The 21,468-nt window shown below is 50.0% G+C and overlaps 1 protein-coding gene across 2 annotated transcripts in view; it reads right to left on the bottom strand.

Moving 5' to 3' along the window:
- Positions 1 to 1,956: 1,956 nt before the first annotated feature.
- Positions 1,957 to 21,468, bottom strand: part of LOC122364071 — a 38,227-nt gene continuing 18,715 nt past the window's right edge. For both annotated transcript variants that reach the window (XM_043334131.1, XM_043334130.1), the window contains exons 3-12: positions 20,148 to 20,405; positions 19,740 to 19,869; positions 19,446 to 19,529; positions 15,784 to 15,926; positions 14,459 to 14,595; positions 13,300 to 13,454; positions 4,944 to 5,022; positions 4,488 to 4,650; positions 3,976 to 4,144; positions 1,957 to 3,628 (exon numbers count right to left, since the gene is read on the bottom strand). In XM_043334131.1, coding sequence (XP_043190066.1) covers positions 3,429 to 3,628; positions 3,976 to 4,144; positions 4,488 to 4,650; positions 4,944 to 5,022; positions 13,300 to 13,454; positions 14,459 to 14,595; positions 15,784 to 15,926; positions 19,446 to 19,529; positions 19,740 to 19,869; positions 20,148 to 20,405 — 1,518 coding nt within the window. In that variant the 3' untranslated portion in view covers positions 1,957 to 3,428. The remainder of the gene's footprint in view (positions 3,629 to 3,975; positions 4,145 to 4,487; positions 4,651 to 4,943; positions 5,023 to 13,299; positions 13,455 to 14,458; positions 14,596 to 15,783; positions 15,927 to 19,445; positions 19,530 to 19,739; positions 19,870 to 20,147; positions 20,406 to 21,468) is intronic.

The raw sequence follows: 21,468 nt of genomic DNA, 5'->3' as shown, positions 1-21,468 counted from the left end.
GAAAAACTCTTATGACCTTAGTGACGTCACGAATGACATCACGCAAGGTCAACAATGCAAAAGTGAAGCATCAAAACTTGCAATGATTGCATGAAATCTCAATTCCGTATGGTTGAGATAGTTTGAGATCGTTCCCGGCGCCAAAATAGCAGTTTTCATTTTCCCCCATTGACTTCTAATTTGGTGAGGTCACGAAAATGACCTGACTTCATATGACCTTTAAGAAAAATCTGACATGAACAAGTTGTGAGGCTCGTAATGGATACTAGATTCTGAAAGTTTCAGCTCCCAGTGAAAGCTCCTCTGGCAGTGAGGGCGTTGCGAAGTTGCGACATCTGAAGACCGTGCAGAGGTTCACTTATGACGTCATAGGTCAGTGACCTGACCTGACCCGAAAATGCAGTTGGTGTCAAAAGATCCGGTTTGAATGAAAGATCAAGTATGCAAAGTTTCAGCTCTCCATCGCCAGCGTGTTCGAAGCTATCGTGGAAAAAAATCATACAGGGGCGGAACCCGCTCCCCCCCCTTCCCCCGGCCGGCGAGGGATAATTTGAGGTACCTAACGCTTCATGTCATTCAATTCGTATCGTTGTGCTGAGCACATTGATTGTGCATTCATTGCTCTGAAATGCCTCTATCATAAGTTATCCCATGCGATCTGTACCGTGCTAACTAAATGATGATAATTATAATGTTTTGTGTGATCCATCGCTCATCTTATATGAAAATTCAAATGGGATATGATACGAGAGATTCACGATGATGCCCTTAGTTTGTTCCTATCTTGACTAATTCGAAAGTTATTCGAGAAAAACTCTCTCCATATCTAGCGCCGCCATTTTGACTTTTTCGACCCCTGTGACGTCATCTTTGACCTGACCTGAAAATGACCTTTGTAAAAATTGTAGATCTTGACCGTGCGTATCCGATGCCGTTTACCGCTTGTCGCTATCTTGCTTCGTTCTCGAGATCTCAGGGGGGGGCGGTCATCCGCCCCCCCCCGTCGGTACTAAGTTGGCGCAGACCCCCGTCGGTGCGCGGGTTAAGCTGCGTCAATTCATTTATTTAATTTGCGATTTGCCTAAACCCTTGATTTTTGGTGATTTTTTTTAAAAACATTTACCATTTTTGACGAAAAAAAACATGTAGCTGCATCAATAAAATCGATGTCTCAAAAAGTTTTTGAAAAATTTGCATAAAAGAAATTGACAAAAGACGTCAAATTGATGAGGGAGAAGGTATATGAAGTTTCAAGTTGATAGCGTAAGCGGTTCATGAGTTATTCAAGAAAAACGGAGGGGGGGGGGGTCGGATCCGACCTCCCCCAGGCGGTCGCGGGTTAAAAGGTCACAGATCAGGTTAGGGTCAGATCAAAGGTCAAAATTACAGGTGTTCACTCTCGCTGCTACTGAAGCTCTGCCATAGTGAATTTGCTATTGCAGGTCATGGTCAGGGTCAGGATACGAAAAGTCACGAAGGTAAACAATGGAATCGGGGCAAGAAATATGTCTTGTGGGCTACTTTCTAATTCCAAGTCACTGATGATGGTCATTTAACCCTTTGGGACACGGTCAAGCCAGGTCAGGTCGAGGTCAGGTCAACCAAATTTGCGGCGGTTGCGGCGTTAATAGCATATCCACAAAAAAACAGTTTTTTAAACATTGAAATCACTATATCCTTCCTGTACAACACCCACAAGTGCATATGCAGTAGAAGTACTTACCTTTTTCCATTCACTGCATTAACCAGACCGCAGTACAGCGACTGGGACAGATTGCCACTGCAGAATATCCCACCACAATATGGCGACACAACGTTTGTGTGAAGAGATGACGCCGAACTTACGCGCGAAATTAAAACCCCCTCAAAGTTTATATAATAAATTACGATGTCATTTAAGTAGCACCACAACGACCACAATGTCATGCGTACTTGAAATACCATGAGTTAAACATGTTTGTTCAAATATCATTTTATTTTCAACAACCACTCAGCAAGCACGCTGCGAGATAAGTTATATCGAGCTGGGATGCAAGCAGGTGAAATGTTACATTGACTTTGATTCTGTGAATGCCAATGTTCTGGACAACGATACTATGAAGCGGAAATATGCACTGCTGCACAATGCACATTACTTAAGATACATGATCAGGTCAGCGATGTCTTGAGGCTAAGAGGTCATCGGATCAAAACGTTTTCTCCACCGAATTCATGAAGCAACGGACTTGAAGAAACTCAGAATAAACCATCTTAGACGGAGCATAAAGCTGAATGAGATCGACCACATTTGATTTACGTCTTCCAATGTAGAGCAGAAAGAATATTTCCATTGAGTGAAACATTCGCTGTCACAAAATAAAATACAATGAAAATCTACAACAGGCATTATCTTCGTTGTCGCATCAGAGTGGAAAGCTTTGCATCATAAGACATGAGACACGAAAACAGACAACAATAGAGCACGAAAGCCGCGAATACTGGCGACATGAATGCCCACACTTCCTTGACGCACTTCCTATCCACAAGGAGTCTCGCGAGTTGTCACAACTCGAGTGTTTTCCGTTGCTTTGGGCTTCCACTCTACCGCTATCAAGCGCACAATGCCCGCCGGCTTATAAGAGGCCCCACTCTGCGCAGCTGTGAAGCTGCCAAGTGCGACCACTCCGTTAGTCCGTACAGTCTTGTCAGATCGGGCTCACCTAATCCGTACGTTGTACCAGACGGGCTCCTGCAATCCGAACAGTTTTGCAGCTGTCGAACTGGGCTCCTCTTATCTGTACGTCGCCGATCGAGGCTCGAGCTGATGTCCTGACGTGTGATGGACTCTACTGTCTCCATCGCTTCTGCCTGCAGCATGGAGGGAAAAGTCTCCACCACACTGTCGACTCAGTCCCTAAACAAGTCTCAGCTCAGGTTTTATCCCGGGTGAGTCGCAGCCAACCACAAATGCCCATTGGGTTCGGAAATCCGTTATCCACCACGCCATTGAAACACACCTTCTCTTCCATATCTTCGTGAGTTCCTGGCGAACGATAAAAGCACACTTTCCTTCCGAATCTCAAAAAGCATCACTCAGCTCAGTTTTTCGATGCCCATTCTGTTTCTAACCACTGAACTGTGTCTTACAGTCACCGCTCTGTGGGACTCATTCGAGGGAGGGAGAGAGCACATCTGATGTCTGCGCCTGGATCAGGGCATCGGCCACTCTTGTGCTCTTCAAAGAACACCAAGCGATCTCTCGAACACCAGCACTTCAAGTCTCTTCAGCTGCAGTCTCTCGGTCGTCCGGCTCGGTCTTAGGGCAGGCAAGAACGATCTGTCTCTGGGACATAAGAGACCGGCGGCTCTTGGGACAAAAGGACCGGCCTTAGGGAGACGAAAGCCGCCCCTGAGGCAGGACGGGGGCCCTCTCAGACGACCACCGACCTCTAGGGCAGGCGGGAGGGGCGCACCATGCGCGGAGGTCGGAACGTCTCCACCACCTCGTCCTCCTTCCGCTGACGGCGCAACCGTCGACAGAAGAGGCAGCAGGCCAGCGCCGAGGCCAGTACGACGAAGGCGCCAACGCCGGCGGCGGCCAGCAGGACGCCCGAGCTGAGACACACGCTGTCGGCCTCCAGAGGCCGACCTGGGAGAGCGGCGAATCACCGGTTAGAGGCCAGTGACTCTTAGGGATAGCGGGATCACATATACCTTCCTGTTACCTACTGGAACCTCAGCTTAACGCTGTGAGGTAACTCCGTTGAGTTATTTCAAAAATAGATGAAAGTTGCGCCTTTTCCTCATTGAAAAATGCATTTTATTCGTTGATCTGATTTTCTACGCATAATACTCGTAATTCATATTTCCTCATACACAGACGTCTGACCTCTGTGAACGGCATACAGGGCCAGCCTAAGTTACCATTACCATTTCTTTTGGAAGTGTCATTGTCCGACAAACTTTGTGCTTTTTTAGCTGAGGGCTGGACCGTACCTGAAGAGTCACTCCTCGTTCTCTCCAGCTCCTCGTCGTCTTTGAGAACCTGCAGCGCCTGGAAGAGGGCCAGGCTCTGCGTGCGCTGCGCCTCTTCGGCCGTCTTGTTCTCGGCAGTGTCCAGCTCCGGCACGGAACGTTTGCCACGCCGCCAGTGGCACGGCTGCGTCTGTTGGGAGGGTCAGAGACAGAGACAGAGGTCAGACGAGATTATAGGGACAAAATGGATGGACAAGCATTCTGGAGGGGCTTTCATTGCTCCGGAAAAGTAACGAAAACGAAAGTTACGCTCTACATGAACTACTGGTGATTGTTCATGCTGACTGCCGAGTTCAATAAAAACACGGTTTTGCTTTCCGTATAAATGAGCGACCTTTATTCTATTGGATCATAATAACCATAAAAGACGGGTTCCAGTGTGCAACGTCATAGACTTCATACGACATCTACAATACGATTAATCCGACACATATCCCCGTATACGACACTGCCTTCGGTGGGGCTGCACGTACCGGGCAGGCTCCGTGGCACATTCGGACATCACACTCGATGTAGAGCGCCGGGCTGCCAGTGAAGCGGAACGTCTTCATGTAGGCGTACACCTGAGTCTCGAACACGCCGTCCTCGGAGAACGTGCCCTGGAACGGGCTGATGAGCTTCTCGTCCACCGGACACCTGACGGCAACAGAGAGAATCGTTAGTACTCTAATCTAACGCTAGGTACAAACCCAGCGCTGCTATCGGGGTGCCGGGCCCCGGTCGCCGTTCCGCTGTTGGGCAGAGTCGTCCCATTAGGTGCTCATTCTTTACGCTCTGCTGCACCAGCCATGGGTTGCGGTAGCATATATCGCGCCTCACTGCCGGGTCCAGTGCGTCTGTCGATGACGACTCGGCACCGTCGTGTCGATGCCGACACGGCGGGTGCCGCCGGGGTCGTTCCGCGGTCGTCAGTCGCTCCGTGCACTCACCCGTAGTGGTCGACCAGCGAGATCTTCTTGTCGGCTCCATTGTGGGCGTAGCAGTCGCTGACGACGATATCGAAGCCGTCTGTGGGTAACGGATAGAGCGTTAGTTGGGGACCGACCAGACAGGATGGGGTCCTGTGTAGCGGACTCGGCCCCTATCGAAGGCTACACACATGTTGTTGTGTCTTCCATTCACGTTACACGTACCGAAAGCAAAAAGGTAGTCAATTTTGTTGATTCCCTGCTCATTTAGAAACGCTCGATCTTTATTTGCAACACCGTTAGAAAATCCTATAGTGCAGGCAAGCATCACTTCTCACAAAACTAAATCATATCTTTCCGGCCTTAATGCTCCTTTTGACGTCGAGGACCATACCTATTCTCCGAAATCCGAATGATGGAACCCAACATGGAAAGGTCTGAGCATTGTATATTTTAGCGTTTCTGCGTCTTCAGTTGCCATTTTTACATAAAATTTCCTTGCGCCCTCACTCCTTGTTGGCCTCAGGGCTCAGACGAATTTAGAGCATCGGCCACGGACAAGAAGCTGAATGCATCACGATTCTGAAAAGTGATGCCAGCGAGTGGCGACATGTTTGTCACGCAGAAAATCACTGTACCAAGAGGTTCACCAATAACTGACACCTCGCTCCCGCTTATGATCGCCAACAGCCATCATATGGCACGGTTAAACACGGGCCCGTTTTGTGTTGCGGTGCGCCGGAGACTCCGTTAGGCCGGTTGGTTTCGGCCGGGCTGCGTTGTCGCCAGAGAGGGCCCTGGTCCGTGACCCACCGGCACGCCACCCCGCCCTCCCCGAATGGTGGCGAACTGACACGAGACGCGCCCCGATAGCCCGCCCCGAGCCAATACTGACACGGTGATGGACAGGAGACCTGGGGTGTGAAACAGCTCACAGCATCGTGCCGTGAGACAGATCACGGTACGGCAGAGGTTGAAAGATCACAGCTCCGTGGCGTGAGACGGATTACAGCACCGTAAAGGCTAAAGCAGGGGTGGGCAAACTTTTGGGAGCGCGGGCCGGGTGTTGCATTTGTGAGCAACTGGGGGCCTAAGTGCTAAGCTCGCCAGAGTTTCGTTTGCCAATGACTAAAATGGATGCTATGTTGCTATGACGCGACTGACTAACGACGGGCAATGACTGTCTCATGACAGAGACAAATACCTATAGTTACACAATACCTATAGTTACACTACCTATAGTTAACGAATGACTTTTGACCCATGACAACCGTACTAAAAATCAAGTCTGCTTTTGGAAAATGCACAGACACACTAGGAATCATAGAAATAACGACTCACCTTACTTGAGAAGTCATGGACGATTTTCCACGCGCACGCTGTGATTGGCCTTTGATTCCGCTCTTTGGATACGCTCTATCTGGTTTTGAGCGTTTGGTGGTGATAGTTTCGTTTCTCTAGGTTCCATTAGTTAGGTTTCTTTCTCGTTTTCGTTCCCTTCGCTTTTCCCCATGTCGGGGAAAAGACGCCGCCCTGATCCCCCGGACTCCGACTCTGACTCCTCCTTGGCCGACTCTCCTGATCACGTGATGGACTCCCAACTCCCGGCTGCTGACCCCGCCCCGCCTCTGACCGCTCACCCTGGCTCTGACCTTCGCTCGTCCTCGACCACCGCCCCCGGCACTGACCCTCGCTCGACCCTAGCCGCCGCTCCCGGTACCGACCCGCGCCCGAACCTGACCACCGCTGGCCCGTCTATGGACAAGCCTGAGCCGTACCTTGAGTCTTCTGGATCGTATTTGGTGATCAAGCCGGTTGATGAAAACGTTTCTTTCCGTAAGGTGAATGTGTTCTGGCCCACTAAATATCTAGGGATGATCTGTGGCACCGGTCACCTGGATATCGAAACCCCGGCGAACGGAACACTTATCGTCAAGACCGAAACCCGCGCTCAAACCAAGGCTCTGCTTAAATGCACTCGCTTCTGTGAGAAAGATGTGACTGTCTCTCTGCACCATGCTCGCAACACCACGAAGGGTACGATTTTCGCTCCAGAGATGCGTTACATGTCCGAAGAGGAAATCCTCAGCGGACTCCGTCCTGAGGGGGTCGCTCATGTCCGCCGCCTCACTACCTTCAGAGACGGCCAGAGGCGTGACACTAGCTTGCTGGTGATCACGTTCAACACAACGAAGCTGCCAGACACTCTGCTTGCCGGCCACATTCGCTACGAGGTTCGCGTCTTTGTCCCAAACCCTCTCCGCTGCTTTAACTGCCAACGCTTTGGACACGGCTCAAAATTTTGTAAGCAGACCGCACGGTGCCACCGTTGTGGTGCAGCTCCGCACGATGGCTCGCCCTGCTCCGCTCCAATAAAATGTCTCAGCTGTGATGCCACGGACCACACTACCAACTCAAACCAGTGCCCAGTGTGGAAAAAAGAAAAAGAAATTTGCACAGTAAAAGCCACCACGGGTGTTTCATACCCACAAGCACGCCGCTCAGTGGAAGAGAAAGTCTCCAAACAACCAGTCAAGTCGTATGCCCAGGCCACACAGACTCAGACCGTCTCCAGCGGTACACAGACCGATGCCATCCCAGAGCTCCCTCCTCTGAAGTGCCTCTCGCCTCTGACTCCTGAGCCTATGGCTCCCGAAGCGACCGCCTCCAGCAGCACGACCCAGACATCTGAGACCACTGATGCAGATGAGCAGATGCCGTCTCTCGAGTCCCCACCAGCTGCTTCTCCTGAGATCGCTCAGAAGCCGAAGTCCGTCGGTGCAAGCCGCTTCACTAGCTGGACGAGGGTCCAGAAGTCTGGTGGCCCCCGCCCAAAAACCTCAACTCCTCAGACGAGTGATGGACAACCCAGGGAGCGTCAACCACGTCCACCGACTCGGGTGGCGATGGGACGTAACCGCGCGCTGAGCTGGGCCTCGCCCAGCCGTGGTAACACTTCACGTCACCAATCATGAATAGGTCCAGGATGCTCCAATGGAACTGTCGAGGCCTGCTTTCCAAGTGGGCCGAAATGAAAAACTTCTTTTCTGTGCTTACTCCTATACTCATAGCACTACAAGAAACTTGGTTCTTGCCTACTGATCCCTATAATTTTCAGTTATCAAATTACACGCTTTATAGACACGACGAGCTGTATGGTCAGCGCAGACACGGCGGTGTTGCGCTGTACGTGAAAAATGACTACACTCATAGTGAAATACACCTTCAAACAGAGTTACAAGCTGTTGCATGTACTATGTACATCAATGGTAGAAATATAGACATATGCAGCATATATATACCTCCTGACTACGATCATTCTGAGCTTCTTCGAGAACTCGACCAACTTATAAGACAATTAAAGAATCCCTTTCTTCTCCTCGGAGACTTCAACGCCCATAGCCCGGCTTGGTGGGATGGGCAATCGTTAGACAGTAGAGGAAAGATTATCGAAGATTTCATTGACCAACACAGATTAGTTACACTCAACTGCAACCAACCAACACACTTCAATTTGTCTCACAATACCGAATCATCCATTGATTTGTCGATCTCATCTCCGCACCTAGCTACTTGGTTTCAATGGTCAGTTGATTGCGATATCCATGATAGTGACCATTACCCGATTTTTCTTCAATTTTGTTTCCATGTAGACGGAGTACCTTCCTTTTCACCTCGATGGAATCTGGAGAAGGCGGATTGGACCAAGTTTACAGAGTTGTGTCAACTTGAGCTCAATGAACGCCTTGACCATCCAGTGGACAATATTTCATACATCACCGAAACAATGTTATCAGTCGCAAACCGATGCATACCTAAAACTAAACCGTGCAAAAAGGCAAACGCTGTGCCGTGGTGGACTCCTTCTGTTCGGCAGGCCGTTGCGAAAAGAAAACGTGCTTTTAGAGCATATTTGAGACAACGCACAGATCAAGCCTTAATAAATCGCAACAAAGAACGTGCTAATGCAAAGAAGATTATTCGGCAAGCAAAACGTGACTCCTGGCAACATTTTTTGACTTCATTCACTTCGTCTACGCCTCTGAGTAGAATTTGGGACTTGGTGCGTAGGTTATCCGGAAAACGGTCCAGTGCAACACTTCCGGTTCTTAGGATCCCGGCAACTGGTGAAACAATAAGTGAGCCGAATGATGTGGCTAATTGCTTGGCCCAGACAATCGCTCACACCAGCTCAAATGATAAATATCGTCCGGGATTCATAGATAACGCACGTCAAGAATTCTTACTCGACCAGACTGTATTTCGCTCACATAACAACGAAGAATATAACATTCCTTTTACCATACATGAGCTCAACGATGCAATCTACTCTGCAGGGAACACTTCCGTTGGACCTGACCAACTGCACTATGCTTTCTTTCGTCACCTTTCAGACCACTCAAAACATTTTATCTTAGACGCATTTAATGACATCTTCCGTAGGCAATTATTTCCAGAAGGCTGGAAAGAAAGTACCATCGTTGCGCTATTAAAACCAGGCAAGATTCGCCACGATCCCAAGAACTATCGCCCAATTGCAATGACGAGCTGCATGGGAAAACTTCTTGAAAGAATAATATCTAAACGTCTCTCTTTTCTTATACAACAACAAAATATGCTTTCTAGGTTTCAATGCGGCTTTCGCAAACATCATTCGCCAATTGATCATTTGATTCGGCTGGAGAGTGCTATCCGACAAGGATTTAAGAAGAAGCAACACACCCTAGCAATATTTTTAGATATCAAAAATGCATTTGATATGGTCTATAAACCAGCTCTTATATATAAACTAGCACGACTTGGTATCAAAGGCCACATGGCACATTATTTGATCAACTTCCTGTCTGGGAATAGACGTTTCCGCTTGAAGCTTCGTTCTATTTTCTCCAACTTTCACGAAACACAAAATGGTCTTCCACAAGGCAGTTGTCTTTCACCAATTCTTTTCAATATTATGATTGATGATTTATTTGAAAGCATTCCTGCCGATATTTCTTTTTCTCTTTTCGCAGATGATAGTGCGATTTGGCTCACAACTCCTGATTACGACACTGGAATTCAGCATTTACAAATCGCACTTCGTGAAGTGGAAAGATGGTCAATTAGATATGGCTTAGAATTTTCGGCTGAAAAGTCTGCGTTTATGATTTTTTCTAGACATAGTAGAATCGAACCATCCACCCTACCTCAACTGAACGGTATTCAAATACCACTAGTAAAGAAATTCAAGTTTTTGGGTGTCGTGCTAGATCCAAGGTTATCAATGACTCATCACGTGAAGCATATACAAGCCAAATGCAAAAGGAGATTAAATCTATTTCGCTGCCTTACCAGCACACCGTGTGGTGGAGATCGTTCTACATTGCTTCGCTTGTATAAAGGAATAGTTCTGCCAGTCATAGAGTATGGTTCTGTTTTGTATGCAGGAGGATGTCGGTCCAATTTATTGAAATTAGAGGCTGTCCAGAACAACTTTTTGAGAATAGCTCTTGGTGCCCTGAAAACATCGCCGGTGGCGTCATTACAGGTTGAGGCGAACATACTACCATTATACATCAGAAGAATAGATTTAACATTCAGATATGTCGTTAAGGTAACACAAATTCCAGTCCATGCAGCTTCCACAGCAATAGCAGTTTTACCCAGATTGCATTTCAACTATCTTGGGAGATGCGAGAGAAGGACTGGCCTTACCATCGCTTCGCGAATGAAAAAGTATCAAGACGACATAGGGTATGCATTGCCCAACGTTCCACCTTTGCCTCCACGTCAATCGGCACCATGGACATCTCACCCATTATTGATTTCATTTTTATTCACAGCACACAAGGCTTCTCTCTCATGTCACGAAATCCAGCAAACTTTTTTAACTTACCAAACAACGCACAATCACTTTCATTTTTTCTTTACAGACGGGTCAAAACAGGATGATAAGGTTGGTCTAGGCATATTTTCGCAAGGACTTCCGCCAACTATCTTAAGATTACCCAACGGTACATCAATATATCACGCAGAAATGCAGGCCATATTGTATGCACTTCAGCTCATTCAGCAGCATGGTATCAAACAAGCATGCATATGTTCCGACTCCAAATCGGCAGTTCAAAGTTTGCAACGAATAGATGATACTAAACACATACATATAACTATATTTAACATACACCAACACCTTACTCGCACAGGAACAGAAGTACAATTCTTATGGATTCCAGGACACAGTGGAATCATTGGAAATGAAAAAGCAGATCAACTCGCCAAACAAGCCTTAACCATTCCAAATATAACTGAGATATCTTTTGATAGCAGTGGTATACGGAACTCAGTAAAGTATCACTGCTATCGCCTTTGGCAACATTTATGGGACACAGAGAGCGCAGGCACACATTTGCAACGCATTAAACCACGTATATCACAATGGACATCGTCGAACCGTCATTCAAGAAAGGAAGAAAAGGCACTGGCAAGACTACGGATTGGTCATACTTATCTTACTCATTCATTCATCTTTTCAAAACAACCAAGGCCTATTTGTACACGATGCGGAACAGTACTCACAATAGAACACATTATACTGCATTGTCATGAATACAATAACGAGCGGATTCCTTTGCAAAATTATTGTACAACACATGGCGTGCCTATGGCATTGCCTGTGATTCTCGGTGATGAGCATTCTTCATTGTTGGATCTCCTCTTCTCTTTTTTGGTCGCAACAGGTCTATTACATCGGTTATAAATATTTACAGATAGACAGGTCTACATTAACTAACTAGGTAGGTGAACCCATGGTGCGCAATGGTCCGATTGGACCGAAGCACCTAATTAACAAAAGAAAAAAAAGAAAAACTTGAGAAGTACCTCAAGAAGCTGGAGACGGCGGGCACCTGGATGTTTGTGTTTAGTTTATTGGTTTATGCCGTAAACTTTTCTCGATCGTAAGAAGACAAAATACTTTGTGATTCACATGCTATTTGTATTGACACGATACTCCACGTCACTCCCTTCATGCTGTCCCAGAAAGGCACCGGAATGCGTCCTTCGATCTCCGCATCCTCGTTTTTAGTGCTAAGGGTGGTGCCGCTTCCTGCCGTGAAGAAGCCATTCGACATCCGGCGCCACAGATATCGTCGAGCTCAGCCTGAGGACGTCATTCAGGTGACGATCAGACAGTCTGGATCGGAGGTGGGACTTCACGTACTTCATTTTTGAGAACAGCTGTTCGCAGCAGTACGTGCTACCGAACATTGCAGCGATGCATTGGGCGTGCGATATGTAGTTGGGATATCCGCCAGTGGGGATAATGACATCGCGGAAGAAGGGCAGAGGCGAAGAGGTTCGGAACTTTCCTCTAAGTTCATCACTGCTTTGGAGTTCCACCAACTCCATCTGCAGGGATACCGGCGCTTCGTCGACACTGAAGTCGAACGGTGCTGTCACCAGCTTGAAGTCGGTAGCGAGCTCCCGAACGCCAGCGAAGCGGTTCGTGAACTCCTGGCGCAGAGTGGCAAGAGCAGCGGCACATCCGTCGCGGTCGACATCTTCCGCAGCACAGGTGGCCAGGCGAGGGAAGTGGTCAAGCTGTCCTCGACCTACCTGGGCTTCCCACAGACGCAGCTTCACCTCGAAGGCAGTGACATGCGCATACATGTCGGGGAGCAGAAGACCCTTTCCTTGAAGTTTTGTGTTCAACGTGTTCAGGTGGAATTTGATGTCCGTGAGCAGTGCCAGGTCAGCCAGCCACCTGGAATCACTGAATTTATCGGCGTATGGCGAGCTTTTCTCATGTAGGCAGCTCGCGATGTCCTGCCTGAGCTCCCAAACACGGGACAGCATGGCGCCGCGACTCAGCCAGCGTACCTCACTGAAGAACAGCAGGTCACCGTGGTGCTATTGCTACTGAACTCGGATGAACCATAATCCTAAACTGGGCTTCCGTAGGGCTCGCGGGCCGGATTGCAATGCTGGCTGCCTATCCAGGCCGCGGGCCGGACGCCGGAGCTTGGCGGGCCGCATCCGGCCCGCGGGCCGGACTTTGCCCGCCCCTGCGGCTAAAGGATCACAGTTCCGGAGAGGATGGCGGATTACAACACCGTAGAGGCTGAAGGATCAAAGCCAACTCACAGTCTGAGACGGATTACAGCACCGCAGAGGTTGACTGATGTGTTACAGCGCCGTAGCGGCATAACGGATCAAGGAACCGTAGAAGCTGACGGAGTACAGCACCGGTTCTGGTATACGCGTATCACATCGATGCGATGTGTGTGACGGATGACTCCACTGGTCCATGAGACACGTCACTATTTGAGAAAGGCTAGGGCACTGGGTCATGGCATATGAGAAATAACACCAAAAGACAAAATTCCTACTCAGTACTCACCGTATTGACTGCGCATGTAGATGATGAGTGTGAGCGGGTCTCCGACTCGTACCGGACCGGTGATACGGTTACCGGTGGTGCCGTAGCCGTACCGTATCTCCATGTAGCACTCGGGCGGGCTCAGAGTGAACACCACCGGGTTACCCGTCTGCGTTCTGTAGGAGGAAGAATACATGGTTATCGGCTAGGTTCTGAGGAAAAACACATACTCATGCCTTTGATTTCACCGGTCTTATGTTCTGCGGAGGGGACAGCAGCGGCTCCCGAAAGAGGAAAAGCACAGGTTTGCCTGTTGGCTCTCTGAAGAAGAAATACCAGTAGCGCTTGCAAGCGCTAGTAGCGCTTGCAAAGTATGCATGCATACTATTGAGAGGAAGGACACGGAGCTAACTGTTTATGATCTGGTTAATCATTACGTCAGGTGGCAGTTGCTTGTGTCATGAGAAGACCATAAGTGATCTGTTACGCTTGGGTGGTTTCAATTCAAACATTTCATTGGGACAACCAATTCTGATCCGGCCTTCAGTTACCAACTGACGTAACCGTTCCATCGTTTCGCGCTCCGACGCGAGTGCGAGTCCCCATCCGCTCCATACCCAGACAATGGACCCCACACTGACGGCTGGGTCAACGGGCAGTGTTTTATCACGGCCACATAAAACAGCGCGTTAGCGGAGCGCCGTGGCGCCGGCACACACTGTTCCAGTGACCGGCCGGTGGGGTTTTTGGGCCACAAACGGTTCGTCACGGGCTAGCCACTGGGCCACGAGGGTTCGCGAGAGGCCAGCTGATCCGTCAGTGGGCAGTGTGACACGGGCCTGGTTATTGTGATAAGAGCGAATGCCATTGTTTGTGCCATGCTGTAAAATAGTTGCAACGCTCTGGATATGTAAACAGAATAAAGTTTTAAATATAAAATCCCTTGCTTACGGTTGAGTTGTAATGAGCTCTCACTAGTTAGTCTATTTAGCACCGAATTACAATGCATGATATTTGTCATGGACCCGAGACGCTAGGGCGGAATATTTGCCTTATTCAGTTGATTTATTATGACCACGATATACTATAGAAAGTGAATGTTGCAAGATCAATTGACGATTCAATCAATTCAAACGTATCATTTGCCAGTAAGTACGTAAAATAGTATTTATGAACTTACTCGACGTCGAGGAAGGGAAATGTGACCGTCTTCCAGATGTCGTAGCCGTACTCGCAGGTCACCTTGAAGTGCTCGTCCCACTCTTCCTCGATCATAGAGTTGTACTGCACCGAAACTGTATTCCACATGAAGTTTTTCTGCCGGTCAAAACACATGGAATGTTATACGTTACACAAAACACGAGAGCGGAAGGAAACGGAAGGAAGTGGAGAGCGCGCTTACAACAGCCACATGCAGTGCACTGGGCTTTCAGGTTCTTTAATTGCTATCAAGTAAATCCCAGGCTTCTTTTCGTTTCACTTTCAGTGTTCCCTCGAGTTAATTCTCATCGCGAAATTAAACGGCAATTCACCGGAAGTTAGAGCATGACGCTTTCCCACGGTGCCCTTACGGAAGCGTGGCATTTTCCACTTTTCACACGTTGCACCGGCTCGTTCACTGACCGCTTCCAAGTCGGTTTGTTCCCCAAATAAGTGCTGAGAAAACGATGATTATAGCGTGGGTGCAAACAGAACTTTAGAGGGAACTGTGGGATTCTAATTCAGTATTTATGAGGAGTTACTTAGGGGATAACGAGGCTGAAATAGAAGAAAGGTGACTGAATTTGGTCTGGACACGGTGAAGCAAGCTCCTATTCTCCTCACCAAAGGCTTTATATCACGATCAACTGTGGTCAGGTCAATGATATTGCTAAATCCACACGGCTATTCTTCCACGTGATAGTGGATGGTGAGGGCAGTCGAATGTGTATCGAATAACTGGAATGTCACACCCAAATTGCTCCGGAAAAAAAATCGACTCTATTCATCAGCATGACGAGAGGGCTGTGACAAGAACAGGAAAGAGGTTCCCGTAGTAAAGGGGCTCTCTGCCCAGGAAACATTCATCGTCCGCGCTAAATTGGACAACAATAACAGGCTCCCCTGTGTCCTATCCGGCACCGACATTTGAATAGGGGGTGGTGTGGGACAGGACATAACTCACACCACATTAAAGCATAATGTAACAACTTCAACTGATGTATGGATTGTTAGGAGTAATGGTTCGTTAAAATGCAATATTCAATGCCATTAGGTAAATGCTTCACAACTCGATGAATCATTAAGCAGTGCATACATTGTCAAACACCGAAGGAAGCCTGCGCTCTCGGCTCAATCCATTGACTTGCGTGGTATGTACTCAGAAAGTCAGTAGTCAGATGCATGGTCAATCCAATACGTGGTGAGTGTTCAGTTATCAGTTTCCGGTTTGGAGTCAGTGTTCACTCGTTAATAACATGTGCTCAGATGTCCACCGAACCTTCTCGGCGTGCTACCCTTACTCACCCCGGCAATGTCGCGCCCCTGGGCCTCCACATCTCGTTTGTTGTTGCCGCCTAGGGTGCCGCAGCGATTCAGCTGGATCAGGAACTCGTACACGTTGCGGCCCGTTCCGTTGATGTAAATACAGCCCGGGTCGTACGCGTAACCTGAGACAAAAGGACAAATTGGAGTCACGATAAACACCAAATAGTTGAACATGCAGGTGAGCCAATCAGATTCAGCATTCAACATTTGGTAGCGTCAGTGGGTTATCGGTATACATACATGGTTTATCGGTATACATGCATACGAGTGCATTCACTTTTTCTTAGTCACAGTTTAGCATGCACCTACTAGAATATACCTGAGTTTTCCCCAGTTTAACCAAAGAAACACTTCCTGTACAATTCGTGACGTACTAATTGCACATCGCTGTCAAAAGATCACCATCCATCTCTATTACGTACCCAATTAGCAGGGTACGGCGTCAGGAGCAGCGGTCCGTAACGCGGCGTTGTCATAAGAACTCGTGAGGGAGCCCCAACAAATAGCGCGTCCGGCAAAAACCACTGTCGGCACCGGGGCAATTGCGGGACTCTACACCGACCCCGGCTGTCGGCTGGACTTGGTATTCACCCCTGTACCGCCCGCCGCTCGCCGGCACGGCCGGTTCGCATTACAGACGCTCAGAGTCGCGTGGCGTGAAACAACCCAGACCGGGCGGCGCGGAGGGTCGGGCTCGCGCCCGGCGCCCAAATCGGCGCAGGTGCGACGGAGACGGCGCGCGACTGCACCGGAAAATAACGGCTTCAGCGCGCCTCAGCGGCAGCCCGTGACCCGACGTGGAGTGACATGAGCCGCCCCGCCCACCGACCGGCGTCAGCGCCGTGCTGGCAGAAGAACCCCTCGGTCGGAATCCACTGCACAGTCGGGATCAGTATGCCCTCACTTGGCCGCGGAATCTTGAGGCTGGCACAGGGGTGGGTTAGCCATTCCACTATTATGTACTCCACTCCAGCCAAGCGCCAATGCCCTGGCGAGTCGGTGGCAATGCCTTCGTCATGCTCCGTGTTTTCCGAGACCTTGAGGAACCGATCAGAGATCGACCGCCACCGATCAGCATGGGTCACTGGTAATGAAGACGGCACGTGCGGCGGGCAGCGGGCGGCCAGCCGAGCCGCAAAAGATCCAGCAGCTGCGGCGAGTGCAGCAGGGGCCCTCAGGGGTCCGGAACTGACACAGCTCGTGCCGGTGACGGTGCAGCCCGTCCCATCGGCTGACAGTGCGCGACGCAGCCGTATAATGACAGACATGACACCTCTGAGCCGGAGCGACGCCGTCGACGGAGCGTATTACCCCTTCCGCAGGAAACGCGACGCACGCGCACCCATGCCACGTTGCAGTTCTGCTCCGGTGGGCAGACTGAGCCAGGGTTACTGAACTTGGCGTAGCGGCGGCATTGCAAGACCTTCCACTGGTTCCGACGGAACAGACATGGAAATTGCCGGTCGGAACCGTTAGCAGCTCTCGGCTTCGAGCATAACTAAACTGTTCCGAACATTGGAGCGTGATGTTGGTGCCTTTCTGTTCACTCATGGTATTTGGAGATAATAATAAACAAAAAAGAAGAGGGAAAGGGAACCTGAAGCAGAGCGGCTACAATAGTGAGTGTCTGGAGTGTTTGGACGGCCCATTGTTGCCATGGTCAGCGGTCCACGGAGGGGAAGCTGAGATGGGCCCGCAGACGCCACCACTGACACAGTGACCGGTGCAACCGGCGTATCTCCCTGCACTTACTGCACTGGAGCTGTTCTTTGATAGACCGGGATATATAGAGAACAACGGATGCAACGCTGCATACCCCATTGTAATTTGATAGCCAATGTGCCATTTTATTAAATGGATGGATCTTTGTCAAATGTTATGGATCCTATCAAATCTCATAAATCTTTGTGAGACAGAAACAGAAGTTCTTATGAGGCTTAATTTTAGATTTAGCGACTGCAGTGTTTGATGACCAGAGGTCATGGTAACGTAATGTGGAACAAATAAAGGCTTTGACGCCTCACCTGAATTCATCCGTGAGTTTGGATCAGCTCCCAAGCTTGGTTTTACGACCTATCGTTGATGCCGCACAATAATCGACATTTGGGGGTTACCGCTGTGTGATGTATTGCAGTCTCTAGGACCTAGTGCTACTGTTTTGTGAGTGCGTGCAGGCTCCACGATCTGGTGCTACTGTTGTGTGAGATAATGCAGTCTTCTAGTGCTGCTGTTGTGTGAGGTGTTGCAGTCTCTTGGTGTTACTGTTGTGTGAGATAATGCGGTCTCCTTGGTGCTACTGTTGTGTGAGATTCTGCAGTCTCCTAGTGCTGCTGTTGTGGGAGGTGTTGCAGTCTTTTGGTGCTACTGTTTTTTTATAAATTTAGTCCGAACCTTATGATGAGAAGGATTCACAAGGACAGAGCCACCGCTAAGCGAAGCTTGTTGCGGTGACCCTGCCCTCTACCCTCCGATCGCGCAATCCCAGTTCTATGGCAGAATTTAGAGTCCAAAGTTTAACGTGCGCACATAGCCGCGCACGGCCGGTCCCCTCACTGACTTCGCCAGGCTACGGCCTGCCACCAACCGCAACCATACCTGTCAGGAGGCCCATAAATGTCAAGCGCCCGTCGCGCTTCGAACCCGGACTGTTGTAACCGGGAACGCGTGCTCTCACCACGCGGAGTCCAACGCTCTACCAACTGAGCTACGGGACCGGCCTACGGGAGCTACGGGACTGTTGTGTGAGATAATGCAGTCTCCCTGGTGCTACTGTTGTGTGAGATAATGCAGTCTCCCTGGTGCTACTGCTATTGTGTTCGTGCAGTCTCCATAAGCCGGCTTCTGGCTAGGATAGCTCTTGCGAGTACCGATTGCGGTGCAACTAATATACGCAGTTTTAGTGCTTACCGACTTTGTAACTCTCACGCACATAAGATTGAAAAAGTACGGAGAGTGAATGCACATATTCGACAACTGTTTTCCATTTAGGCTGTACAGCCAGGATATCGAAAACTATTCACGTTTAGCGGTGCTCTCAAAGTTAGGTCAGAAAACTGTGTCAGTGAGTAGCAGGAAAAATGTCATATAAACCCATCTTGAGGGATATTCTGATGCATTCTGAAAATAACTGTGTTGCTGACTAGCCTCGGAAAATGAGGAGTGACGAATGCCGTATGGCAAAGGTACCGCATCTGAACTCATCTGTATCTAATCGCCTCCCAACACTCGCCAGGTGCGGTCCTAGACTGCATCCCGTCTTCTAAAGTACGAAATGTGTGTCTATACTGCCGACGGGTGGGTTTATTATACCGATATGGGGCACCCGGTGCTGTAATCGGCCTTCAGCGCACGCCGCCGGTGGCAATAATTGTCGCCGCTGCAGTGTTCTCAGAAATAACGGACAGGTAGAGCAGAAGCTGAGCCCGGGCCGCATATCTCGTATAAGTAGGGTGTGACAAATGATACTTATAGCGCTGCTACACATGCACTATACGCAGGCTTCGCATCGCTTCCGTATCAGCATTGTGCAGTATTTTATGAGCATGCCAGCATGAAGATATTTCAGGATTTAGTGATCAACATCGCATACATATTAAAGCTGAGTATAGCATTGTGTTGATGATTGTTAAAAAGGGACGTACCTGCTGAGTAAATAAGTCCGCTGAAGGTACCGTTGAAATGCACTATGATCCGCATGAAGTCGTCTTGACATTCCGCTTCGATGTCTGTTGGGAAAAGCAACACAAACATTTTATAAGCGACCTGCACAATTATCTATGAAACGATCGATCTGGGCTTATCTCTATTTACAATTATTAACATTCATTTCATGGTTGTTATAATTGCTAGATGGTGATGCAAGCTGAAGCGGGAAAATCTGAGGTTTCCGTCAGAATGTGAGAGCAATTTTCCCTTGCCCAGCTCCATCTACTTACGCTCCACTCGCGTCATGTTCATGCTCCTGCGGCGCACCTCCCGTATCCTGTCCCACGAGCTACGGCCCGAATATAGCTCCGGAGGGTCGTCCGCCGGCCGGCCGGCGCGCGGCAGCAGGGCGGCGCCCGGCTGGCGGGTAGGGAAATGGTCACTGATGGGTAACAGAAACGGCCTCCCGGTCATCCACGTCACTTGGCTTACTTCGTCACTTCAGTCCGCTCTCCTTCCTCCTCCCTCTTCCCTCATTTCTCGCTCCTCTCTCGTCTCTCCTCTCTTCCTCATCCCTCCCTCCCTCCCTTCCACCCTCCCTCCCTCTTCTCCTCCTCCCTCCTCCCTCCTCCCTCCTCCCTCCTCCCTCCTCCCTACCCCTCCTCCCTCCTCCCTCTTCCCCTCTCCCCTCCTCTCACATTTCCTCCAGCGGTCCGCGCTGGCAGCAGGCTGTCCTCCACCGTGTCCAGCAGCTCCGCGATCCTCGTGGTGGTCCGCAGCTCCACGGTGGCAGCCCCGGGCTCCGTCACCGTCTCCACCGCTGTCGCCGTCGACGCCGACGCAGTTGGCACCGTCTGGGGCGACGAGGACGACGCGTCGGGCGCGACGGTGGTCATGTCGCGAGACATTCGGCCAGTGACCACCTTGAAGGTGCCCATGTCGAACTGAGTGCGGACCTGGCGACAAAGACCCAGGATGTCGGCTGATTTTGGGAGCGCACGCCGCCTCCCACCGGCTGGTGAAGGCGGGTCCAGGACGACCTTGCGCAGATCAGTGTCATTGTCAGCGGCAATAACCGTGATCAAACGTGGGAGCGGTGTGTCAATGATCGCCTACCAGGGCCCCTGATGGTTCAGACGCAAAGAGAAGAGTGTTGGGACGTTGGTGGTCACTCAGCCGGCTTCCGAAGTGTTGCGTAGTGGCCTCCCACTCCATAGACGGTTCAATGCTCAATAACTAATCTGATGGTGATATGTTGGACGACACACCAGATGGCGCATTACTAGCATCTAGTTAAATGAGCGGTTCTCGTTTTGGTTCTCGTTGCTAGTGAAATGGAAAGCTTTCTGGACCATTATCTTCATTTCTCTAACTACATCATTAAAACCAACGGAATGGATTGAAAATGAAGGTGCCAAGCCCGAAACAGCCCATCTGTCACATTTATGACTCAAAGCTCGCTGAACCGAGAGACAGCCACGTGCCAAACGGTCTCCGAATGCCACCTGTGGAGGATCGCGGCTCCGCAGACAGTCGGGTGCGGTCGGCCCTAACCACGTACTCCCGGCCTATGAGCCAGAGACGTTCCGGGCGGCCGGTCACGTGACCACAGCCAGCCGAGTGCCAGGGGTCACTGGCTGACGGCGGAGGGGAGGGAGGGGAGGGAGGGAGCCGTCGCGGCCGACAGCCCACCGGGACGCGTCCGCCAGTGATTATTTACGTCCTTTTCATCATGCTCAGTGGCCGCGCTTAGTTCATTACGCGCTCGCGAAAAGGCCATGACGGAACTCACGTGACATCCGCCTCCGGAGACGGTCGCGGAGTCACATGACATGTAACCTTTGTGATGGTGCTGATCACGTGACGAGGTGCTCATCGGACAGCCCGGGTCGCGTGGCACTTACAGAGGGTTCCGGCTGGCGGCTGCGATTCAGGACAATGGGGCGGGCTGATTGCAAAATGATAACTAAAACCAACGGCGCCCAGGAGGCCCTGCAGGGTCAACCACCCCGTGCCGAG

The sequence above is a fragment of the Amphibalanus amphitrite genome, unplaced genomic scaffold, assembly GCF_019059575.1.
Source record: "Amphibalanus amphitrite isolate SeventyFive unplaced genomic scaffold, NRLGWU_Aamphi_draft 000654F_arrow, whole genome shotgun sequence".
Lineage (NCBI taxonomy): Eukaryota > Metazoa > Arthropoda > Thecostraca > Balanomorpha > Balanidae > Amphibalanus > Amphibalanus amphitrite.
This window is presented reverse-complemented; position numbering and strand designations above follow the sequence as displayed.